The following is a 26659-nucleotide window of genomic DNA, read 5'->3' as shown; positions in this document are numbered from 1 at the left end:
TCAGGGCAGAGCACAGCATATACACGGCAAACATTCAATGCCGGGACACAAATTCACATACAATACAGAACCATTAAAAAACATTTATCAAAATATTATTGTGTATTATTGTTTATATGTGATTTATATTAACTGTATTGTATTGTTTTTGTTTATTGCTTTCTTGTTTATATTGATGTATTGTTGGGCTTGGCCTCATGTAAGCCGCTCCGAGTCCCTTGGGGAGATGGTGGCGGGGTATAAATAAAGTATTATTATTATTATATTGTTATTGTAATAATATGTGGGTCACATTATTTCTTTGCTTGGCTATTGGAAGATCTGTGCACAATGGGTACCCAGGATGAGAGAGCAGTGAGACACTGGTGGCAGAAACAGAGTGGCGACTTCTTCCGTGACGGCTTCAGGAAAGTTATTATTATTATTATTATTATTATTAAGTAACAGCCAACAGGAAGGTGCGTTAAACCAACCCCGACCGGGACCGCCTTCCACCTGGAAACCAATGCCCTCACTGCGGGAGACGATGCAGATCAAGAATAGGGCTCCATAGTCACCTAAAGACTCAACCTGGAGGATTATCTTACTCGGACAATGAGGGATCGCCTAAGTAAGTAAGCAAGTAACAGCCAACAATGAAAGGACCAAGGCAGTGACATCTCTAGCCCATCCTCTGTTCGATTATCAGCCAGCACGCCAATGCCTTAAATCAAGAAATGGTTTCCAAAGATCTACTCAGCAAACAAGAGTCCAAAAGTGGCAGGCTAGAACCCAAAACTTCAATCAGTGGCTGAGACCAGATGAGAGGACTGGAAGACTTGGAAGGTACCGCGCCATGAGGGTCAGAGCCTACTTTAAGAAACGGGGCCACAAAGTGGAGTCCATGACATGCGAGTACAGAGAAGAGCAAACCAAAGACCACCGACTACAATGCAACCTGAGCCCTGCAACATGCACAATGCACAGTGGAGGACCTGAGGCACTTCCAAGTGGCCAGCTTCTGCTCAAAGGACATTCAGTACAATGCCAGAACGCTTCCCTACCAGGCAGCTGCCGTCCTCTTTGGCCCCGCAGTCGCAGAAGAAGGAGCCGTACTTGGCGTAGGAAATCTCGTGGTCCTTGTGGCAGACTTTGGCGCAGACGGTGCAGACGCCCACGCCGTCCACCATCTTGCAGGTGTGGCAGTGGTACCTGCGGCGGGCAAAAGGAAGGAGTCAGCATTGATTGCCATACTCACATAACGACCAACCCGCAGGGCCGGGGACTAACTCACCAGTGTTGGTTCATGAACTCCTTCTGGGTGATGGTAAAGGTGCAGAGCTTGTTGCAGAGCGAGTCCTCATCCTACGCACACAACAAAGGTACGTTTACCTTGACAGCTCAAAGTCTGATTTTGTGTCTTCCTGTGTACATGTGTGCATTTGGGTCAATCTGAGACTGCCAAAGTCCTCCCCAAACACCACACTGCCCACCACTCAAGGAATGCTTTCATTCAGGGACCATTTCCTCCTAGAATTAATGTGTTTCTTCCACCACAGGCATCTCAGTGTTCCTTACTCTCTCCATTGGTGTGGAATTTGCGTGAACATGTCCAAGAGTCTTGCCAATGGCCTCCACCAACACCATACTGCTCACCACCCAAGGAATGCTTTCATTCAGGGACCATATCCTCCTATAATTAATGTGTTTCCTCCACCACAGGCATCTAAGTGTTCCTGACTCTCTCCATTGGTGTGGAATTTGCATGAACATGCCCAAGAGTCCTACAAATGGCCTCCACCAACACCATATTGCCCACCACCCAAGGAATGCTTTCATTCAGGGACAATTTTCTTCTAGAATTAATGTGTTTCCTCCACCACAGGCATCTCAGTGTACCTGAATCTCTCCATTGGTGTGGAATTTGCGTGAACATGTCAAAGAGTCCTGCCAATGGCCTCCACCAACACCATACTGCTCACCACCCAAGGAATGCTTTCATTCAGGGACCATTTCCTCCTAGAATTAATGTGTTTCTTCCACCACAGGCATCTCAGTGTTCCTTACTCTCTCCATTGGTGTGGAATTTGCGTGAACATGTCCAAGAGTCCTGCCAATGGCCTCCATCAACACCATACTGCTCACCACCCAAGGAATGCTTTCATTCAGGGACCATTTCCTCCTAGAATTAATGTGTTTCCTCCACCACAGGCATCTCAGTGTTCCTGACTCTCTCCATTGGTGTGGAATTTGCGTGAACATGTCAAAGAGTCCTGCCAATGGCCTCCACCAACACCATACTGCTCACCACTCAAGGAATGCTTTCATTCAGGGACCATTTCCTCCTAGAATTAATGTGTTTCTTCCACCACAAGCATCTAAGTGTTCCTGACTCTCTCCATTGGTGTGGAATTTGCGTGAACATGCCCAAGAGTCCTGCAAATGGCCTCCACCAACACCATACTGCCCACCACTCAAGGAATGCTTTCATTCAGGGACCATTTCCTCCTAGAATTAATGTGTTTCCTCCACCACAGGCATCCCAGTGTTCCTGACTCTCTCCATTAGTGTGGAATTTGCATGACACCCCTCCGCCTCTCCCTTAACCTTTTCCTACTCTTTACAACTCTGTCTGCACAACAAACAGAGTAGAACGAATCAGCAACTTCACATACTGGGGGAGTTTGGGAAATTGACTCCACAGGATGGAAGTTGTAGTTCACCCTGCATCCAATCGGAGCACTGACAATGGACTTGGACCATATTTTGGCACACAGAACCTCCACGACCGAGGACAAATACTGGAAAGGTTTGAGAGGGCATTCACTTTGATTTATAGCCATTGCAGGTGCTGGGATTTATAGTTCAAATGCTATTGAAGAGCACTCTGGACCCCACCAACGATGGCCCTGGACCTCACCTGGCACACAGAACCCAATTACCAAAGAAAAATACTCGAGAGGTTTGGGGGAAATTCACCTTGATCTATAGCCCTTGTAGGTACTGGGATTTATAGTTCACCTGCAATTAAAGAGCGCTCTTGACCCCACCAGTGATGGCCCTGGGCCTCACCTGGCACACAGAACCCAATGACCGAGGACAAATACTGGAGAGGTTTGAGAGGGCATTCACCTTGATTCATAGCCCTTGTAGGTACTGGGATTTATAGTTCACCTGCAATTAAAGAGCAGTCTGGACCCCACCAACGATGGCCCTGGGCCTCATCTGGCACACAGAACCCAATGACCAAAGAAATATACTCGAGAAGTTTGGGGGGAATTCACCTTGATCTATAGCCCTTGTAGGCACTGGGATTTATAGTTCGCCTGCTATTGAAGAGCACTCTGGACCACACCAATGACGGATCTGGACCAAATGTGGCACACAGAACCCCCCTGACCAACTGAACCTACTGTAGGGATTTGAGGGGACTGACCCACCATGGTGGGAGTTGTAGTTCATCCTGCAACCTGCGATCACACAGAACCCCACCAATGATGCATTCAGAGCAAATATGCCCAACATAACCAACATTCGAGTACTGATGGAGTTTCAGGGGGTTAAGCTGGCATGAGGTGAGTTGTAGTTCACCCACAATCCTATGCATTTTGCAAAATTAAGCAAATCACTTAAATTAAACAACGCCGAGGACCCAAGATAGTTAGGAAATAAAAAAGACTAGAGGTATATCGGGGGACACTGCATCAACCTCACGTAAGGCCTCACGTCCACTTACGGAGTCCTCGGCCTGCGAGTCCTCCTCCTCGACGGCCAGTTCCTCCACCCAGTCGGAGTCCACCTCGATGGCTCGCTCCTCGCCATCGACAGAGAGGTGGCTGGGGCCCTGACCGCCACTCTGGCTGAGGGCATTGGTGACGTCGGCCAGGTAGGACACGATGTGGCAGGTACACTCCAGGATGGTCACGTGCTGCGAGACGCAACGGAAGGGCACCCACTTAGAAAGCCAATACCACGTGACCCCTCATTTCCCACAGATTAGGGATGAACCGCAAACACATTTCCACCCTCCGGTCCTGACCTTCCCGTGCATGACGTTGGCGTTCATCTTCTCAATGACGTTCTTCTGAGACAAGTACTTCTTGCTAGAAAGGGGGAAAAGAGGTGGTTGGCATTGTATGTCAGTCTGTTCAGCCTGTGATTGTGTCCGATGTTCCTGATGATGGGCCTGGGGATGAGGGTTTGCTTGCAAAACCTTCACAACAAAGGTGTTGTTTACCGAAAGAGCTAGAGCAGGCAACACTGCGTGAGTGTGTACACCTTGCCCCTCGTTATCAATTTAATTTAAAGTGTCAGGGTGGCAAAACCTTCACAACAAAGGTATTGTTTACTGAAAGAGCTAGAGCAGGCAACACTGCGTGAGTGTGTACACCTTGGGACTTGTTCCTGTTCCACGTTCAAGTCTACGTCTAAGATCTTTGGGAAAGTCTTGTGCTCATATTCATGGAGTCATGTTTTGGAAGAAGTTCCTGTGTTCCTGGTTATGAATTTATGCCTATGTTTTCATTCCTGGTTTTCTCACTTTTGAACACAACTGTGTTGTTTGGACTAGTGCCTTTTGAAAGCCTTTTTCTCATACACACACATACACACACTCCACTTGCTTCACTCTTAACAGACCTCTGAAGATGCCAGTCACAAATTCAGGCGAAACATTAGGAGAAAATACTGCCATAAAACTCACAGCAACCCAACACTACTACGTTTTGCGGTTGACCTCAGACTCCATCATAGAACAATGATGGGAGGTTTTAAAATAATAATAATAATAATAATAATAATAATAAAGATGATGATGATGATGATGATTATTATTATTATTATTATTATTAGGAGCTCTGTTTTGGCCAAAACCCAGTTTTGTCACATCAGGGGAAGAAAGGAAGAGAGATGTATGATTATCCCGTATTTCTCACCATCTTCCCAGCCATTCAACGGCGGCCGAGTGAAGCTGGAGGTGGCCTGCTCCTTGCCCGGCACCTGCTAAAGTGGCCATGACCACCATGAGCTCCGGGAAGCCGGTTCCGTCACCGTTCGCCAACATCTCAGTGGCCATCGGGATCAAGGTGCTGAGGAGGACGGTGCAGGCGCCTTCCCCGACTTGACTGCAGGGTGAAGACAATGGTTAGACAGAGGGCAACAGCATAAGAAACTGGGTCAGCTCATACAAGGAGATTCAGCCTGCCAGATCAGGCTTTATGGGTCTAGGAGCTAACTGGGGATGGAGACCAACCCCAAACTTTGCTCCCCCGTTCCTTTTCTTTTACCCATTTTGCTCCCATCTATTCCAGGACACAACTCATCTGCCATGGTAGCTCTGGGTGTGAAAGCACGCCAACCTGTTCTCGCGGACGATGTAAGTGGTGAGGAGCTGGAGCAGCTGCCGGTTCTCCTGGACCACCTCCAGCTGGTCAGACTCCTTGGGGGGCGAGGTGGTCATGCGGGTCAGCCAGGCCTGCAGGCGGGCCGGCTCCACACAGGCCAGCTGGGCCAGCGAGCCACACAGGCGCAGGAGGCTGGCGTTGGGGCTCTTCTCCGCTGAGGAAGAGGGGAAGAGCAGGGTTATCCAGGGACTCCAAAGAGAGGGACTAACACCCACAAGATCGAGACTCTGGAACACTCACTCAGTTGGAAGAGCTTGGTGAAGAACTTCAGGACCCGGTTGCAGAACTTGGCCGAGAGGCTTTCATTGGCGGTGGCCATCATGATCTGGACCAGCTCTCCGCTGGAGGGAAGAAAGTTTAGAAGGGAAGCATCAGCGTCAAGTGTTAATACCTTCGCCTGTTAGATGTTATCTACCATTTCAGTTTTTGTTGTGGTTCAGACAGAGCCTGGAGATGAGGGGATTGTTCAGTCAGAGGTTGTGAGGAATGATGGGCTTTCCAGTGTGGGAAATGAGGGGATTTTGGATCATGATTCTGTCTGGGAGGATGGGTTTGTGTCTGGTCAGAGCAGGGAGGAAATGGAGATGCTGTGGCATCGGAAGATAGGGAAGACCTTTCCCCTATCACGCAGTCCAGAAACGCTAGTCAAGGATGAAGAAAAATGAGAGAAAGATTCCTAGCTTCTGCAATGGCGGTGGATGAAAGGATCTGAGGCAGTAGCCCCTCCCACTGGCTATATATATACTCAAGAGGAAAGTTGGCGGGGCTACTGCCTAAACGTGTCTAATAAGTTTTCTAGAAGATTCCGAACTGTCTGCGCAGGCGCAGAAAATACTATATGTGCAAATTCACAGGGACCACGATGGGGAAAGATCTTTCCCAGGAAAGACCTGCAGTCAGTAGGAGTCTTGAGGAAATCACAGACTCCGGGAAAAATCCTTGAAACAGAGATGTTGAAGACATGACTTCATGGCCTGTGGACCTTAAATTAAAATGTTGTTTACTGAAATGGTCAGAACAGGCAATGCTACGTTACCGTGTACTAGGTGTACACGGTAATGCAGCATTGCCTGCTCTGATCCTAGGTGGGTCTTCTTCCACATTCAAGTCTAAGCTTAAGTGTTTTGGGAACATCTTGTGCTCATGTTCATGGATTCATGTTTTGGAAGAAGTTCATGCATTCCTGGTTATGGATTTATGACTATGTCTTGATTCCTGTGTTTTTCATGTACCTTGTCACATCTGAACAGAACTTTGATGTGTGTACTATCGCCTTTTTCCTATTGCTTTCTGGACACTGGTATTATTATTATTATTACTATACAAGGTGAGGCACGCCATTCAGGGTAAAATGCGCGCCATTCAGTCGGTTGAAGACGTAGAGGAGCGCTAGTGGTCTAGTTCGAGAGGCAGGAGTATAAAGTTTTGTCCTGACACAGTTCAGTCTCCAGCACGCGTTGCAACAGTGAGGAGCGTGCTTTTGCTGTTGAGGCCTACTTTTCGAGCGGATTTGGAGCGGCCGGCCCGCTCTCCAGATTTGGCCCCTTTTGATTTTTTTCTATGGGGTTTTTTGAAATCTTGTGTTTATGTGAACCATCCAAGGACCCGACAAGATTAGAAGACCAACATCCAGGAAGAAATTGCCAACATAACACCTGCTATGCTGGCAAGAGTCATGACAAACGCCAGAAATCGGTTTACTCAGTTTATGGAGAATGGGGGACATCACCTACCTAATTTGATCTTCAAAACTAAGTAAAACAAAACTTTAGGTATGCACCTACATTATAAAAAAAATAAAAAAATTCTGATTCATACAATGGATTTTATTAACTTTTGAAAAAAGGAAGTTATGCTGCCTCACCCTGTATTATCATTATTATTATTATTATTATTATTCTGACACAAAAGCACAGTATGTCACAGCAAATGAGATCTATATGCTGGATTTTGTATTATTATTACTATTATTATTGACACAAAAACACAGTATGTCACAGCAAATGAGATCTATATGCTGGATTTCGTATTATTATTACTATTATTATTGACACAAAAACACAGTATGTCACAGCAAACGGGATCTATATGCTGGATTTCATATTATTATTATTATTATTATTATTGACACAAAAGCACAGTATGTCACAGCAAACAAGATCTATATGCTGGATTTCGTATTATTATTATTATTATTATTATTATTGACACAAAAGCACAGTATGTCACAGCAAACGAGATCTATATGCTGGATTTCGTATTATTATTATTATTATTATTATTATTGACACAAAAGCACAGGATGTCACAGCAAACGAGATCTATATGCTGGATTTCGTATTATTATTACTATTATTATTGACACAAAAGCACAGTATGTCACAGCAAACGAGATCTACATGCTGGATTTCATATTATTATTATTATTGACACAAAAGCACATTATGTCACAGCAAATGAGATCTATATGCTGGATTTCGTATTATTATTATTATTGACACAAAAGCACATTATGTCACAGCAAACGAGATCTATATGCTGGATTTCATATTATTATTATTATTATTGACACAAAAGCACATTATGTCACAGCAAACGAGATCTATATGCTGGATTTCGTATTATTATTATTATTGAACAAAAGCACATTATGTCACAGCAAACGAGATCTATATGCTGGATTTCATATTATTATTATTATTATTGACACAAAAGCACATTATGTCACAGCAAACGAGATCTATATGCTGGATTTCGTATTATTATTATTTTTATTATTATTATTACTGTCACAAAAGCACAGTATGTCACAGTAAACGAGAGCTATATGCTGGATTTCGTATTATTATTATTTTTATTATTATTACTGTCACAAAAGCACAGTATGTCACAGTAAACGAGAGCTATATGCTGGATTTCGTATCACAAAATCACAAGTCGAACACTTCCCAAGCGTCTAGGACTGTGTGATGTATTATTATTATTATTATTATTATTATTATTATTTACCCTCAATTGGGGTGTTTGGCCATGTCCTAGCAGTATTTTCTCCTCTCCGAGTGTAAGACTGTAGGATTTATATAGCAATATTAAATAACCACTCACAAGCCGGTTTTGCTTTGAAATGGATATATTGCTTGTATCTCTGCAGCAAAGAAAGACACGACTGACTTTTTCCCACCACCACTTCCTTTTATACACCTTTCCTGCCCATCTCCCCCTCTTCTCCGTTTCCTCATTAGAGCTTGTTGCTTCACAAGTTCCAATACAAGGTTTCCAGCGCTCTCTGCTGGCTTCAAAATGTCACAGAGAGAGAATTGAGGCAGCCAGGATGATTCAGTCAGATTGTCATGGAGGAAATTTGTGATGTCTTCATGCCGTCAGAAATTGACTCCTGACACCGTGGTTCCGAATAATGAACCCATGAAAGCTTTCGATGGGTGAATAACTCGGGACTTTGTCTGTTCTTGTTTTCATTGTATTTTAAAGTTAGTTGTATTGTTTTAATCTACTGCTGTAAACCGCTCCGAGCCAAACTGGGAGTAGCGATATACAAGTCAAATAAATAAACAAACAAACAAACATGTCATCCATATAACAGCACCATACTGTGGGCTTTTTTGGGGGTGCTATTTTCAGGGCTTGTTTCTCAGTGTTCCATATAAATAATCACTATTACAGGGCTATCCCTTTATTCTGTTCATAGAATTCATTATCTCACTGGAAGTAGCTTGTAGTGTGGCAATGTTATTATTATTATTATTGACACAAAAACACAGTATGTCACAGCAAACGAGATCAACATGCTGGATTTCGTATCACAAAATCACAAGTTGAACACTTCCCAAGCGTCTAGGACTGTGTGATGTATTATTATTATTATTATTATTATTATTATTATTATTATTATTATTGGAGTCCCCGGTGGCGCAGGGGGTTAAACCCCTGTGCCGGCAGGACTGAAGACCGACAGGTCGCAGGTTCAAATCCAGGGAGAGGCGGATGAGCTCCCTCTATCAACTCCAGCTCCTTATGCGGGAACATGAGAGAAGCCTCCCACAAGGATGATAAAAACATCAAATTATCCGGGCATCCCCTGGGCAACGTCCTTGCAAACGGCCAATTCTCTCACACCTTAAGCGACTTGCAGTTTCTCAAGTCGCTCCTGACACAACAAAAAAAATATTATTATTATTGTATTGTCGAAGGCTTTCATGATTGGAATCACTCAGTTCTTGTGGGTTTTTTCGGGCTATATGGCCATGTTCTAGAGGCATTTCTCCTGACGTTTCACCTGCATCTATGGCAAGCATCCTCAGAGGTGAGGTCTGACCTCAGAGAGACCTCACCTATGAGGATGCTTGCCATTGATGCAGGTGAAACGTCAGGAGAAATGTCTCTAGAACATGGCCATATAGCCCGAAAAAACCCACAAGAACTGGATGATGATGATGATGATGATTATTATTATTATTATATACCCTCAATTGGGGTTTTGTGTGGTTCCCGGGCTGTATAGCCATGTCCTAGCAGTATTTTCTCCTCTCCGTGGCTCTGAATAATGTATTTAATACAAGCTGGAAACCACACAGCACCCAAAATGCCAAAACGTGATCAGAGAGAGAGCTCACCTCTCGGAGAAAAACTCCTCCATGGACTTCCGGGCCTGGGGGCTTTCCAGCTGCTTCTCCAGGTGCTGCAGGCATTCTTCCAAGATGGATTCGTCCAGGCCACTGAAAGCATTATCATTATTATTATTTTAGTAAATCCAATTTTCCCAGAAAGCGGTCTCAATGGTGTAAGATTGGCAGAAGGAGGCGCCCACCTGTTTGGGTCGGAGTGGTTGGCCAGGATGTTGTAGCAGCCCATGATCAGCTTCTCGTAGAGGCGGGAGAGGAACTCGTCCGACTCGGCCGGGCCCAGGATCCTCTCCAAGGAGTTGCTGCTGATCTCGGCCACGCTCTCGGTGCTGGCCTCCAGGAGGAGTGGGAGCAGCGTCCGGATCACTTGCGGAGCATTCAGCTCGTCCGACCAGCTGGGATGAAAAAGGAAACAACACATCAAAGTTCAATAAAAGTATTTCAGAAAAGCCAAAGAAACATCACAGGAACTAGAAATGCACAAAACATAGAAAAATCCAAGGTTAATCCAGGAACATGAACACGAGAAAGTGTCAGGAGTCAATTTCTGATGGCATGAAGACATAAGGAAATAATAAATGTAATAACAATAATACTACAGTAAAATTATAAATGTAATAATAATAATAAGTAGAGTAAAATAAATGTAATAAAATAATAATACAGTAAAATAAATAAAATAAAATAATTATAGAGTAAAATAATGCAAATGTACTAATGCCAATAATAGAGGAAAATAATAAATGTAAAAACAATAATAATAATAATAAATAGAGTAAAATAAAAGTAATAAAATAATAACAGAGGAAAATAATGCAAATGTACTTATGCCAATAATAGATTAAAATAATAAATGTAATAACACTAATACAGTAAAATAATAAATAGAGTAAAATAAATGTAATAAAAAATAATAGAGGAAAATAATGCAAATGTAATAATGCCAATAATAGAGTAAAAAATAAATGTAATAATAATAACAATGTAAAATAATAAATGTAATAATAATAATAGAGTAAAATAAATGTAATAAAATAATAATAGAGTAAAATAATGCAAATGTAATAATGCCAATAATAGAGTAAAAAATAAATGTAATAATAATAACAATGTAAAATAATAAATGTAATAATAATAATAATAATAGAGTAAAATAAATGTAATAAAATAATAATAGAGTAAAATAATGCAAATGTAATAATACCAATAACATAGTAAAATAATAAATGTAATAACAATAATTCTACAGTAAAATAATAAATGTAATAATAATAATAGAGTAAAATAAATGTAATAAAATAATAATAGAGTGAAATAATATAAAATAATAACAGAGGAAAATAATGCAAATGTACTAATGCCAATAATAGAGTAAAATAATAAATGTAAAAATAATAATAATAATAATAATAATAAATAGAGTAAAATAAATGTAATAAAATAATAATAGAGTAAAATAATGCAAATGTACTAATGCCAATAATAGAGTAAAATAATAAATGTAATAACAATAATTCTACAGTAAAATAATAAATGTAATAATAATAATAAATAGAGTAAAATAAAAGTAATAAAATAATAATAGAGTAAAATAATGCTAATGTAATAAAATAATACTACAGTAAAATAATAAACGTAATAATAATAATAAATAGAGTAAAATAAATGTAATAAAATAATAGAGTAAAATAAAGCAAATGTAATAATGCCTACAATAGAGGAAAATAATAAATGTAATAAAAATAATAGTAGTAACAGAGTAAGATAAATAACTTTGACTCGAGTATAAGCCGAGGGCAGCTTTTTCAGCCTAAAAAAGGGGCTGAAAAACTAGGCTTATACTCGAGTATATACAGTAAATAAAGAGTAAGAGGAAAGACTCACACGACGAGATCCCCGGTGAGGCGGACCAAGGAGAGGAGGCTGCGCTTCAAGGAGGCGGCCAAAGGCAGGCTCTGGCTGCAGAGGGTCCCCAAGTGGGCCGCCTGCACCGCCCCAATGTAGCTCTCCGCCGGGATGGTGTCGTTGGCAAAGGCATTGCGCTGTGGCAGAGGAGGAGAGAAAATGGAAAATAGGTCACCAAAATTGATTTATTTCGGCCAGGTACATTGCCACCAACAACAGTTTCGAATTAAACTCACCCAGGAGCCAATGTTTGGGAATTCGTTGGTGTGGATGCCGTTCCACGACTCGCACAAGGCCTGCACCGCGGAAGGCAGGTTCTGGACAAGGGTTGGCCCTGCATTTGAAAGGGGAAGAGAGAAAACGTGAAGGAAACGTCCCTCTACGAAAAGGAAACATTACTGTGTCTGGGTTGCCGAGAAAGGGGGAAACAACGGTCAATCTTCTGAAGATGCCAGCCACAGATACAGGTGAAACGTCAGGAGGAAGTGCTGCTAGAACACGGCCATGCAACCACACAACCCCAGAGATTCCAGTTGTGAAAGCCTTTGATAATACAACGGTCAAAAAACTTTGGAAGATGCGACAAGGCGGTTGCTAAGACTTTTGGGAACCAAAGGTGCACTTAAAATAATGTTTATAAATAAATAAATAAATAACAATGTAATGTTCGTTTGTGGGATTAACGTAACTCAAAAACCACTGGATGAATTGACACCAAATTTGGACACAAGACACCAATCGGGCCAATAAGTGACCATCACTCATAAAAACACTGAAAAACACAGCAGAAGGGACTTAAAAGGCCAAAAAACACCCCAAAAATACATTACAACACATGCACAAAACCACATATATATACACAAACACACATATATACCAACATATATGCATATACACACACAAAACACATACACAGAAAGAGGGAAGGAAGGAAGGAAGGAGAGAAGGAGGGAGGGAAGGAGGGAGGGAAAGAGGGAAAGAAGAAGGAGGAAAGAAGAGAAAGAAGGAACGAAAGAAGGATAGAGAAGGAAGGAGGTAGAGAAGGAGGGAAAGAAGAAGGGAAAGGAGGAGGGAAGGTGAGGAAGAAGGGGAGAAAGAAGGGAAGAGAAGGAAGGAAGGAGAGAGAGAAGGAAAGAAAGAAGGGAAAGGAGGAGTGAAGGAGCGCAAGAAGGAAAGAACGAGTGGTAGAGAAGGAAGGAAGGAGAGAAGGAGGGAGAGAAAAAGAGAGAGAAGAAAGGAAAGGAGGAGGGAAGGAGAGCAAGAAGGAAAGAAAGAAGGGTAGATAAGGAAGGAAGGAGAGAAGGTTGGAGAGAAGGAGGGAGAGAAGAAGGGAAGGAGAGCAAGAAGAAAGAAGGGTAAATAAGGAAGGACGGAGAGAAGGAGGGAGAGAAAAAGAGAGAGAAGAAGGGAAAGGAGGAGGGAAGGAGAGCAAGAAGGAAAGAAAGAAGGGTAGATAAGGAAGGAAGGAGAGAAGGTTGGAGAGAAGGAGGGAGAGAAAGAGGGAGGGAAGGAGAGAAGGAAGGAAGGAAGGAAAAAGAAAGAAAGGTAGAGAAAGGAAGGCAGGAGAGAAGGAAATAAAAAATGAAAGAGGGAAGGAAGGAAGGAGAGAAGGACTGAAAAAGAGACAGAGAGAGGAAGGGAGGGAGGGAAGGAAGGAAAGAGACAAGGCAGGGTGGTACCAAAGAGCAAAGGAAGCTAGAAAAGAAACAGGTAGAGAAGGAAGAAAGAAGGGAAAGAAAAAGAGAGAAGGAGGGAAGGTTGGCCACAGCAACACATGGCGGGTACAGCTAGTGTGTATGTGTGTGTGTGTGTGTATATGTGTGTGTGTATATATATATATATATCGCCCATATACATAATGCAAGGGAGGCAAGGGCTTACCCAAAGTGTTGGCCTTGCAGCGCCCGGAGCCAATGGCCAGGACGGCGGCGTAGCCTTGGAGCTTCTCCTCCGTCGGCTTGTTCTCGGCTGAGCCTTCTTCGGAGAGGCTCTGCAGCAAGTAAGACCTGCGTTGATACGGAGAGAGGTCATTTGGGAAGCTTCCTGCCTCAAATGCTCCACGACCACAAGCCAGCCTTGACGGACGGCCTCACCTGGTGAAGGTGGCATAAGTGTCGATCAGCTGCAAGGTGGCCGGCAGCAGGTTCTTGGTGATTTCGGAGGATTTGTGGGGGTCGGTCTCGGCGGCCAGTTTGGAGAAGTGCTCGTCCAGGGAGACCTGGACCTTGGAGATGGCAGCATCCAAGGTGTAGATGGACTGCAGGCTGGGGATCTCGTGGAGCTTCAGGAGGGTGGTGCAGTCCACCCCGCAGAAGGAGGAGATCTGGGCAGGAGAGTGGGACAGCAAGGGTCACTTCCTGATCATCGGTTGACCCTTTCAAAACTCAGCGAGACCAGGAAAGAGATCCCTCAAAACTATCTAGTCCAACCCTGGCAAGGGTGGCTTCCTTCCTGGTGGTAAAGGTGACTTCCTGATTGCCCGAGAACATCACTCCAAGAAGTGCAAGATGTCATTATCCACAGATAATATTAAAAGCAACCGAAGGATCTTCAGCCACCAAAATATGGATTTATTATTGTTGTTGTTGTTATTGTTATTATTATTATTATTATTAGCAGCAGCAGCAGCAACCAAGGGATCCCTAGCCTCCAAGACAGGTAGTTGTTGTTGTTATTATTATTATTAGCAACCAAAGGATCTTCAGCCACTAAAAGGTGGTTTTTTAATCATTATTATTAGCAACCAAAGTATTATTATTGCTACTATTATTACTACTATCATCATCATCATCACCAACCAAAGGATCCTCAGACACCAAGATAGGTCCACCCTTATTATTATTAGCAATCAAATGACATTATTATAATATTATTATTATAATCATCATCATTATTAGCAACCAGAGGAATCTCAGACACCAAAATAGGTCAACCTTTATTATCATTATTATTATTAGCAACCGAATGATATTATTATTGTACCTGCTGGGCGCAGGATGCAAACCAGACCCTGGCCAATGCCAGGTCCTGGGTGGGGCTGGCCGCTGGTTGGCCAGCTGATCCAGTGGCGGGAAACTTCCCGCCACACAGGGGCTTCTGGGAAAGAGAAGCCCCTGCTAACCACATGGCCAGAGGGAAGGGCACCCCCCACCGCAACAGGCCTTGCCCGGTAAGTCGGGCAATGAATTTATTATTATTATTATTATTATTATTATTATTATTATTATTATTACTAATTATTACGACTACTACTACTACTACTACTATTATCAGAAGGTCCATATTATCATTATCATTATTACTATTATTATTATTATTAGGTCTCTAGAAGGTTCTGAAGCTGTCTGCGCAGGCGCAGAAATTACCATATGTGCGATTCACAGGGACCACGATGGGAAACCAAAGGATCTTCAGCCACCAAGAGAGGTCCACCCTTACTATCATTACTCTCATCAGCAGCAACCAATGGATGTGAGGCCTCTGCCTGCACTCACCTGCCGGGCAAAGTACTCCTCAGCGATCTCCACGTCATATTTGACGGAGCTGCACTTGGCGGAGGTGAGCTCCACCAGGGAGGCGGCGTGCTCCGGCTTCATGCCTTGCTTGACCAGGTGCTCCTGCAGCAAAGAAGGACGGGGTCTGGGTGAGAGAACTCCAAGGCTATCTTCGGTAGGCTGTTAGGAATTGTGGGAGCTGCAGTCCAAAGTTGGCCCATGCCTTCTCAAGAGGCTTCAGTAGTTCAAAGACTACATGAGAAAGAGGCCATCTCTTCTCTATCCACACAATAGGTAAGAAGAACCCACCTTGATCCAGGTGACGTAGGAGGGGATGTGGAGGCGGGAGGACCAGCGCAAGGTGTGCAGGATGTCGCACTCGCTCATCTCGGGGCTGTTCATGGCCAGCTGGTTGATGTACCTCTTGGAGGGTGGCAAGAGGCCAAGGATCCTCCACAGGATCAGGAAGTAGTACTGAAGGGCACAGGCCTCCTGAGCAAAGCCAAAGGCAGGCACATTGGTGTGGACTCAAAAATATGGAACTGTTACTGTTATTTATTGTTCATGTTGTGACTCCATATGTTTTGATGTTGTTGCTTGGAAACCGCCCTGAGTCTCCTTGGAGAGATAGAGCGGTATATAAATAAAACCTTTCAATGAAAGGACCGCTCCCCAACTCTCTTTCCCTTCCCAGTAGAGTCTTGCTTATCCGACCTTTGCATATCCGACATTATGTCTTATCCGACGCTTTCCCTTTTCCTCCAGCATTTCCCCTTCAATGAAAAGAGCACTCCCCAACTCTCTCTCCATTCCCAGTAGAGTCTCGCTTATCTGACCCTCCATCTTATCCGATGCCCCTTTTCCTCCAGCATTTTCCTTTCAATGAAAGGAGCGGTCCCCAACTCTATCTCCCTTCCCAGTAAAGTCTCGCTTATCCGACCTTCGCATATCCGACATTTGTCTTATCCGACACCCCCTTTTCCTCCAGCATTTCCCCTTCAATGAAAGGACCGCTCCTCAATTCTCTCTCCCTTCCTAGGAGAGTCTCGCTTATCCAACATTCGCATACCCGACATTCCGTCTTATCCGACGCCCCCTTTTCCTCCAGCATTTCCCTTTCAATGAAAGGAGCACTCCCCAACTCTATCTCCCTTCCCAGTAGAGTCTCATTTATCCGACCTTCACACATCCAACATTTTGTCTTATCCGACACCCCCTTTTCCTCCAGCATTTCCCTTTCAATGAAAGGAGCACTCCCCAACTCTATCTCCATTCCCAGTAGAGTCTCGTTTATCCGACCTTCACACATCCAACATTTTGTCTTATCCGACACCCCCTTTTCCTCCAGAATTTCCCCTTCAATGAAAGGAGCGCTCCCCAACTCTCTCTCCCGTCCCAATAGAGTCTCACTTATCCGACCTTTGCTTATCCAAAATTTCATCTTATCCGATGCCCCCTTTTCCTCCAGCATTTCCCTTTTAATGAAAGGAGCGCTCCCCAACTCTCTCGCCCTTCCCAGTAGAGTCTCGCTTATCCGACCTTCGCGTATCCGACATTCCGTCTTATCCGACGCCCCCTTTTCCTCCAGCATTTTCCCTTCAATAAAAGGAGTGCTCCCCAACTCTCTCTCCACTCCCAATAAGTGTTAAAGGTAAGACAAGGAGGAGGAGGAGGAAGGAGGAAATGGGGGAAAGAGGCAGGACGGGAAGAGGGAGTGTCCTCCCTCCTTCCCTCTGGGATTTCCACACTCCTCTTCCTCATCCGGGCACTTCCTGCTGGGCCTCTCTAGCCCCGGGGCGTTGCCTTGCCCTAACTCTTTGAGTCCCTGTTGTCAGTATTTTTGATGTCTAGCGCCACGTCAGATGGGTAACAGGAGACTCCATATTATCCAACGTTTCCATTGATCCATTAATGTCATATAAGCGAGACTCGACTGCAATACCTTACCACAGGCCCCCAACACAAGCAACACACCACAGCTGTGCCCAAATGAAAGGCGCAAACCCACTCCATCCACAAAGGAGGGTTGCTTACCAAGGCAGTGACGTTCTTGCTCTCCTTCCTGCGGTGCGTGTCGAACTGGGAGCCGGCGGCCAGCAAGGACGTGAGCGCCGAATAGAGGTCGTCGTATTTGGCGGACTTGGAGAATAAGACCTCGCAGACCTGGGTGGGAGAGAAGGGTTGAATGGATACGCTTTTTCTCGCCCATCCACCTTCTCAGCCTGACCAGGACCAAGGATGTTGTTGTTACCGTGCCATCCAGGCGGTTCAGGTCGTCTTCTGATGCTTCGGGCGACAAAATGCAGTAGAATCGGGGCTGAGGAGCTGCGTCTAGAGAGAAAGGGACCACGGTTAAACCCTTGTGCTGTTAAACTGTTGACCTGAAGGTCGGTGGTTCACAGCCTCAGGTCAGGGTGAGCTCCTGCTGTTAGCTCTAGCTCCTGCCAACCTAGTAGTTCGAAAACATACACATATGAGTAAAGCAATAGGGACTACTTCGGTGGGAAGGTAATAAAGGCTCCCATGCAGGCAATGCAACCAGGTGGTGGACAACAGCTTGGAAATGGAACAAGAGCGCCTCCCCATGTCCGGAGTTGAGCACCACATCCAGAAAGCCGGAGATGGAAGGGGAAGCCTTTATAATTGTTCTCTGTATCCGTGTGTCATTGTTATTTCACTGTATTAAAGGCATTGTGGATCTGTGGATGTTGTAATCCACTCTGGGAGATAGAACAGAATATAAATAAAGTGATGTTGTTATTAACTAGCTGTAGAACAGCTAGTTAGTAGCCAGCAGCATTAAATCACCACTGACCGAGAGGTCATGAGTTCGAAACCAGCCCGGGTCAGAGTGAGCTCCCAACCATTAATAGTCTAGCTTGCTGTGGACCTATGCAGCCCGAAAAACAGTAGGAAATTTTGGTTCCGCTTTATGCGGAGAGGCTGATTTAATTAATTTATGACACCATAAAAATCTCGAAAGAATGAGGAAGTACTCCATCAAAGGACTCAGTGTCACAAGTGGACGGTGAAACAACAGCTCCCCCGGTGGCCGGAATTGGGCATACCCTCATGAAGCCAGAAAGCTGGAATGTTAAATAGCCCCTGTGTGTCTGTCTATATATGTTGTGTGTTGTGACTCAGCTTGACTCTGAGTCTGAAGCTGAGCTCTGTAGGCCTTCTGAGCCAGAATTCCTACAGGATGATTAGGAGGCTGATGGGTTACTGATTTCTGTACATGCTTCAGAGAGGGCTGACAGAGGGGCTGCTGAAGGGGAAACAGCAAGTCAGTTCCCAGGGGAAAAGAATGTTAAGTGAGACTGAAAACGAAAGTGAAATCCCACACGGCCAGGTGGAGACGTCTTTGCCTTCCCACAGTGATCCGGTCCAGCTAGACCAAGATAAGGGGTTGCATAGCCTTGAAGATAATGAATTAATGAGCAGACAAGATCGTCTGCAATTAAGGCTCCGGAGAAGCACTCGTTTGGCTAGCAAGCGAGAAGCTAAGGGTGCCAAAGGTCAACGCAATGTGTTCATGTCTACAAAGGGTATTTAGCCTTGTAGCTGACAAGCAGGGGTTGTCAGTCCAACGTCGCTCTTCCCATGCAAACTTCTGTGGATGAACTTTGGCTTTTAGCAGCACGTTACTGGTTTCCTGAGTCTGGGATTTGGGCCTTGTTTTCAACTGTTTACCATGGACTCTTGTTTGACTATTACTAAGGGATTAAGCTTCATGTTTTTGCCTTTGGATCCTGAGAACTTTGTCTTTGCATTCAAGCCTTTGTATTGCCTATGGAACTTTTGCATTTCTTTTACTTTGTTTTGATTTTGCCTTTTCCTCAATAAACTACAAAACCTACAGCTGTGATGTGGTGGTGTCTGGAGCGAGGTGAAAACTACCCTGAGTTGCAACATTGTGTGTCTAACGGCATTGAATGTTTGCCATGTTTGCCATGTATCTGTGCATTGTGATCTGCCCTGAGTCCCATGCCGGGTGAGAAGGGCGGAATATAAATACTGTAAATAAATAAATAAATAAAATATTATTAAAGACCCCAAGTAAAGAAACAAAAGCTTTAAAAATAAGGTCAAAAGGAAAACTATTTTTTCAAAAAAGTATTCCACGCCATTGAGCCACAGCAGGTCAAAATACATCAATTCCGCCGTACCTGAGGAGCAGTGCTTGGTCCAGTTTTCCTCCACTTCCTTGAATCCGTGGTAAAGGGGTGAAGTCGCCCGCCGCCCGCCATCTTGGGATCCGCCGGCCCAAACAATGGGAGGCGTGAGCAGGTTGTACTGGACCTAAAGGGCGATCGAGAGAAGTAAATCGATTGTTGCTGTTGATTATTGTGTCTGATGTTCATGTTGATATTCATGATGAGAATGGGGGGAATGGAGATGTTGATTAGGTTCCTGGGCCAGGGTCTGGTGTATTTGGGGATGAGGGGTCGGGCTTCTGAAAGGCCTTTTGCCACAATTCCCTGGTCAGTGTAGCGAAATTGCTACTCTATGTTAAATTTTTGGTGTATAGCTCTATGTTTACATATGGCAGATAGGGAAGAATAGGCACAGACAGGGTAGCAACAGCAGAGATAGGATTCATTTGCATATGGAAGCTGAGTGGTCATATGCAGATTAGCGTAGGCCCAAGATTTGAAAAGGTTGCTAGGCCAAAATGACAGTTGGGAAGAGAAAACCTAACATTCCAAAGAGGCGGAGCCAAGGTTTTAAAATAGGCAGTCAATAGAGAGTCAAAATAGTGAGTTAGGATTTTGCTGTTTGTGAGAAGAGTAGGGATTCCTGTTTGTGAGAGACAGTTAGGAACTTCTGTGAGAGAAAAGAGTTAGGAACTCCTGTTAGAAATAAGCAGTTAAGAAGATGTGTTAAAGACTTCTGATATATATAGAAGCAGTTAGTTAAACAGAGCTCAAGTTTTAGGAACATAAAGAAAGCCAGTGGTGCTTTAGTCAGAAAATAATTTCAGTCAAGAGTGTGTAAAGCAAGTAACATGTTTCTGAATGTGAAACATTGAAAGTCTATTCCAGAAAAGTAAACCAAGTATATTATACTGACTGTAAGCCTCAAGATTGGAACAAAACACAAATGTAACCACAAGCGTTGGAGGCAGAATTTATAAAAAAAAACTGTGTTACTTTGTTATACAGAAGTGTGTCTCAGTGCCTGTACTAAGACTAAACAGTACACAGAAAGTCCCAACTAATGTAGAAAAAGAAACTGAATCATTATCAGAGCAAAGAGGTTTTTCTTAAATAAAGAAATAGGCTCCCTCCCTCGCTACAATCAGTTATCTGAGAACGAAGCTGATTTTGATGTACCAGATGCAGGAGTTAATGATGGGAGTGCAACCTTAAACAGGAAAGTTTTAGTAAACAGGCAGTCCGGGCAGCAATTAAGACACTCGGCTCAGATTCAACGGACGATATGTAAGAAAGAATCCATTCCTGGCAGTTCTGAAGTCAGGGAAAAGTTTATAATGATTTGTGAGAGATGATTGCTTCAGTTGAGGTAAAGTCGGAATAACACCAAGGTTTATGCCTTTCACCGCAGTTCCTTGGTCAGTTATCTGAGAACGAAGCTGATTTTGATGTACCAGGTGCAGGAGTTAATGATGGGAGTGCAAACTTAAACAGGAAAGTTTTAGTAAACGGAGGCAGTCCGGGCAGCAATTAAGACACTCGGCTCAGATTCAACCGACGATAAGAAAGAATCCGTTCCTGGCAGTTCTGAAGTCAGGGAAAAGTTTATAATGATTTGTGAGACGATTGCTTCAGTTGAGGCAACGTCGGAATAACACCAAGGTTTATGCACCAAGGTCTACCCAGCTCATGTTCTAGCTATGGGAGACGCTTCTGTATTGTTCATGGATTCAAGCGGCTAGTTTCAAGAATTTCCTTGGACTCTTTCTTCCTGTCTTCCTTTGTATCTGATGAACTAAACAGGGTTACTTTTACTGTGGATTACTTTTTACTGCTTTGGCTACATATATTGTTAAATAACCCAGGAACAAAAATCATGCTACATCGTACAACCAAAGACCATTCCTTGTTTCCCTTGGACCACTCCAGATGGAAATAGAACACAGGATGGAGGGCATGGGCTGAGGAAAGATGGAGAGGGACACATTATCTATCCTTGAAGGAACGTAGAGACACACCAAAGCTGTACCTGTTCAAAGAGGTAGACGGGGGCCTTGGCGTACTGGTGGAGCAGGTAGTCCAAGACCAGGAGGAGGCGGCCCAGGAGGAGTGGGACGCAGCGCAGTTGCGAGTCCAGGTTGGCAGCCAGCTCCAGGACGGTCTGGACACAGAGGTTCAGCACACAGCGTCGGCCCTTCTCTGAGAAGCTGTGGAAGATCAGCAGCAGAAGCTGCAGGTGCTCTACATTCAGGTCCTCCGCGTCGCCAGGTAAGGTCCCCTGCAAGGCATTTTGCTTCAAAGTGCCCACAAACCTGGCAGCAAAGGGAGAGGAGATGGTCAAGATCAGGCCAGGAAAGATGAGATCCGTTCCTAGGCCGCTGTTCCATAATGCAAGACCCCAACTTTGTCTTTGTGAAACTCACCTTAAACAGCTTGACATAATAATAATATAAAAATAAATAAAAATAAATAAATACAATTTGCCAATTAGGCAATGACATTTATAACCCAGGAACAAAAATCATGTTACATTGTGTAATTATATTATTGTTGTTTTGTTGTTGTTGTTGTTGTTATTATTATTATTATGCAGAGTCATTATTATTATTATTATTATTATTATTATTTGTTACCCATGTCTCCTAATGGCATAAGGCGGGAAAGTCAAAACGTATCAACATACACCACATACCATAACAGACATGCACAATTGTCAAAGCAGTATAAACAAAGATTAGGATTAAGTGTGTTCCAGGAAGATCATTCCAGAAGCGTGTTTAACAACTGGTCCTTCCTTCTGATTCTTTCGGATTGTACCTTCAATGCTGCCTCCCCATGTTACTGCTGATGGAAGCGGCAGTACGACAGGTGGAGGTCTCACTGATAAATGCGACGACTGGGACGTTCAGAGGCCAAGTGAAGGCAAGGGTCTCACCTTTCCCAGACCTTGAGGCACTCAGGGACGTCGGGGTCGCCCTGGGAGCTGGCCTTGTGCTGCCAGAGGAGAAGGAGCCGCGAGAGGACGGAGAGGCCCTGCGGGTGAATGAAGAGTGGCCAGGGACCCTCCGAGAACGGGGCCACCCCCAGCTGCTGCAGGAGCGTATTCTGCAGAGAGAGAAGGGGGTACCATGCCATAAATCTACACACATATGTGGGAAGAAATTCATACTTTACTGCATATTTGCCTTCAACTCCCAGAAATCCTAACAGCTGGTAAACTGGCAGGGATTTCTGCGGGTTGTAAGCCAAAACACCCAGGGACACACAGGATGAGAACTGCCTTAAGGGCATTACAGTGTACCCATACATTGACGACTGGTTGTTGGTGGCCAAGTCACGACCACAACTAACAGGCAACACAGAGAAGTAACATGGCGATAACCTACAGGACGCCAAAAAATTTCACAATCAACTGCCCTACATATTATTATTTATTTGCAGTATTTGTATACCGTTTTTCTCACCCCGAGGGGGACTCGGGGTGAGAAGACACTCTGCATCCATAAGGAATGAAAGATGGATGGATTCACCTTCACTGTGGAACATTTATGATCTATTTTAAAAGGAAAGGGTGCTTTTTGTTGGAAATAGCAACCTTCCAAGCCTCCACTAAAGGCTTGTTAATGTATATAATTGTTAAACTGCATTTTATGTCTATATTCCATCTTGTCACCTGCCTATATCATCAGTTGGAAGCCCCCCCCCCTTTCCAAGACCAACAGTTGTTCTGGCTAGAGTGAAGAGGGGGGGGGGGGCAGAAGACAGATCCATCTCGTCTCCTGTGCTTTACTAATAATATAATATAAAATAATGTATATACATATAATATTTATAATACTATAATGTAATACAATATAATACTACTAATATGTGATTATAATCATATATACATATGTTACTAATATTATAGTAATATATATATATATATATATATATATATATATATATATATATATATAATATCTGTATCTTCTATATAAATAAAAATGTAATGTTCGTTTGTGGGATTAGCAGAACTCAAAAACCACTGGACGAATTGACACCAAATTTGGACAGCATACACCTAACAACCCAATGTATGTCCTTCACTCAAAAAAATGAATTTGTTATTTAGGAGTTGTAGTTCCTGGGATTTATAATTTACCTACAATCAAAAAGCATTCTGAACCCTACCAATGATGGAATTGAACCAATCTTGGCAGATAGGACTCCCATGACCAACAGAAAACACTAGAAGGGTTTGGTGGGCATTGACCTTGAGTTTGAGAGTTGTAGTTCACCGACATCTAGAGAACACTGTGAACTCAAACAATGATGGATCTGGACCAAACTTGGCACGAATATTCCAAATGCCCAAATATGAACACAGATGGAGTTTGGGGGAAATAGACCTTGACATTTGGGAGCTGTAGTTATTGAGATTTATAGTTCACCTACAATCAAAGAGCATTCCGAACCCCACAAACAACAGAATCGGGGCAAACTTCCCACACAGAACCCCCATGACCAACAGAAAATACTTAAGGCCATCCAATTCAACTCCCTTCATCAGGGCAAGAAAACGTAACCAAAGCCCTCCTGACAGAGAGCCATCCAGCCATAGGTATAGATATATATGATTCACACACACACACACACACAGAGATATAGTATCACAGATTTTAAGGGACCCCCAAAGAAGGACAATTCAATGTTGCATGTTTCAGAGGAGGCAAACCAGACAATTTCCATATCAACACTGACAAAGAAACAGCAAGAAATACTGTTTACCCACAGCAAAAAGAAATAAGAGCGGAATATAAATGTCGTAAATAAATAAGTAGCCAAATACAGCAGAGAGTTCCACCGCTGAACAGCTCTCCTAACGGTCAGGAAGTTCTTCCTAATGTCTAATAGAATCTCCTTTCCTGTAATTTGAACCCATTGCTCCTAGTCCTTGTCTCCGGGGTAGCAGAAAACAACCTTGCTCCCTCTTTGTTATGACACCCTTTCACATATTTATACTTTTTTTTTCGTGTCAGGAGCAACTTGAGAAAATACAAGTCGATTATGGTGTGAGAGAATTGCAGTAACGAGGGGAACCTCTGTGCTACCATTTGCGGGGATGGTTCACAGAATGGAGTCACAGTATATTTGGACATGATTAAAAAGCAAGAAATGTTTGGAAACGAACAGAAGCTCACCTGCAAGGTTGGGGACTGGAGGTCAGAGGTCACTAAAGAGTGGTTGAAGTGATAGAGGGCAGAGGCAAATTCCTCCTCCTCTGCGGTACCTGAGACACGATGAAGAGAAAAGGGCATTAGTGCAGGATCCTGGCAAGAAAGAAATCGTATTTGCCCCGAGATTTGCCTCGAGCGGGGAATCGGGAGCTAGACCTTTGCCCCCTGACCTTTGAGCCCGTCCTTGTCCACTTCCTTGATGATGCTGGCCAGGGTGGCCATGTGCTGCTCCGACAAGGAGACGCTCAGGTAGTTGCGGATGAAGTTGTTGCGCGAGTCCAACATGGAGGACGTCACAAAGTTGAGGATGTTGGACGCCAGGCTTAAGAACTGGGGGAAAACAGAAACAGATACTGAATTACTAAATTCAAAAATGGAAATCAGGAAAAACAACCATGACTTGAAGAGCTGCCTTACAAGGAAAAAAATAGGATGGGGGGAATCCTTTGTTGGGAGGTGATTAGCTGGCCCTAGTGGCACAGTGAGTTAAACCCCTGTGCCGACAGGACTGAAGACCGACAGGTCGCAGGTTCAAATCTGGGGAGAGGCGGATGAGCTCCCTCTACCAGCTCCAGCTCCTCATGCGGGGACATGAGAGAAACCTCCCACAAGGATGATAAAACATCAAATCATCCGGGCATCCCCTGGGCAACGTCCTTGCAGACGGCCAATTCTCTCACACCAGAAGCGACTTGCAGATTCTCAAGTCTCTCCTGACACAACAACAACAACAACAACAAAAGCTGGCCCTCATTGTTTCTCGTCTGGAATTCCCCTGTTTTGGAGCGCTGTTCTTCATTTACTATTATGATTTTAAAGTTTTTCAATACTGGTTTTAAAAAAGCTGACTGTCTAACCCCAAGCAGGAAGCAGCCAATCTTTGAAGCTGCAAAGCTATTCAAGCAGGCTAATGGCAACATTCACCCTTTCTCCCACCCTGGACATCATTCCACAGATCTATAAACCCCACTCGCTTAGTTTCCAGCAGACCTCCCAACTTCAGAGGAAGCCCATCATAGATGGAGGCAAAACGTCAGGAGAGAATGCTGCTGGAATATGGCCAGGCAGCCCGGAAAACTTACAATAACCCAATGGCGGCAGATGAAGAGAACTGAGGGCAGGCTACTTATACCGAGAGGGGAAGGTGGGCGGAGCTTCTGCCAATTTTTTTTTTATAAAATGTCTAGAAGATTCCGAAAGCTGCTCTTAACAGGTGCAGAGATTACCATATGTGCAATTCACAGTTGACCACGATGGGAAAATGACACTTACAACCCAGGAACACAAATCGTATTACATAGTGTTGTTGTTATGATCTCCAACTCACCAATTCGGGGTCCTTGCGGCTGGCCAGGATATTCCCGTTCTCCCCGACGGCCTGTTTGTTGGGGCTTTTGACTCGGGGGGAGCTTTCCAAGGGAGGCGGCGGTGGAGGCGGCGGAGGGGCCACCTTCTCCTTGCTCGGGGAGATGGTCTCCTCAAACCACTGGCCCAGGATGGGCTCGCTGTCGTCATCTGGAAACCAAAGGAGGAAACAACACTCTTGAAGGGCTGAGTGCGTACAGGAGAGGGAAAGAGAGGCACAGCTGTTGTATCCCAGAGCAGGAAGACCTCTGTTCCTAAACACCACACCAGTATAGTAAAATCAGCAAGGAGATTATTGAAGGATATGCTGTATATACTCAAATATAAGCCAAGTTTTTCAGTCCTTTTCGGGAGCTGAAAAATCCCCTCTCGGCTTATATTTGAGTTAAGGCGAGGCCCCGTCCTGAAGCCAGGAGAAGGCAGGCTCGGCTCATAGAGGCGGCAGGTGCCGCGGTCCTAAAGCTGCTTCTCCTGCCGCCTCCCCTGCCTTCTCCTGGC

At 44.1% G+C, this 26659-nt stretch overlaps 1 protein-coding gene across 8 annotated transcripts in view; it reads right to left on the bottom strand.

Moving 5' to 3' along the window:
- Positions 1–26659, bottom strand: part of UBR4 (ubiquitin protein ligase E3 component n-recognin 4) — a 178840-nt gene that overhangs the window by 129485 nt on the left and 22696 nt on the right. For all 8 annotated transcript variants that reach the window (XM_060758814.2, XM_060758816.2, XM_067472723.1 and 5 more), the window contains exons 15-37: positions 26124–26311; positions 24967–25126; positions 24761–24849; positions 22513–22682; positions 21607–21889; positions 19590–19722; positions 17672–17751; positions 17455–17583; positions 15730–15912; positions 15421–15543; positions 14020–14249; positions 13808–13932; positions 12163–12260; positions 11906–12063; positions 10207–10416; positions 10013–10114; positions 5622–5722; positions 5337–5535; positions 4914–5102; positions 4019–4082; positions 3716–3907; positions 1274–1344; positions 1044–1191 (exon numbers count right to left, since the gene is read on the bottom strand). In XM_060758814.2, the coding sequence (XP_060614797.2) occupies positions 1044–1191; positions 1274–1344; positions 3716–3907; positions 4019–4082; positions 4914–5102; positions 5337–5535; positions 5622–5722; positions 10013–10114; positions 10207–10416; positions 11906–12063; positions 12163–12260; positions 13808–13932; positions 14020–14249; positions 15421–15543; positions 15730–15912; positions 17455–17583; positions 17672–17751; positions 19590–19722; positions 21607–21889; positions 22513–22682; positions 24761–24849; positions 24967–25126; positions 26124–26311 (3425 nt within the window). The remainder of the gene's footprint in view (positions 1–1043; positions 1192–1273; positions 1345–3715; positions 3908–4018; positions 4083–4913; positions 5103–5336; positions 5536–5621; positions 5723–10012; positions 10115–10206; positions 10417–11905; positions 12064–12162; positions 12261–13807; positions 13933–14019; positions 14250–15420; positions 15544–15729; positions 15913–17454; positions 17584–17671; positions 17752–19589; positions 19723–21606; positions 21890–22512; positions 22683–24760; positions 24850–24966; positions 25127–26123; positions 26312–26659) is intronic.

The sequence above is a fragment of the Anolis sagrei genome, chromosome 13 (genome assembly GCF_037176765.1).
Source record: "Anolis sagrei isolate rAnoSag1 chromosome 13, rAnoSag1.mat, whole genome shotgun sequence".
Classification (NCBI taxonomy): Eukaryota; Metazoa; Chordata; class Lepidosauria; order Squamata; family Dactyloidae; genus Anolis; species Anolis sagrei.
The sequence above is the reverse complement of the archived record's forward strand: the minus strand, read 5'-3'. Positions and strand labels throughout refer to the sequence as shown.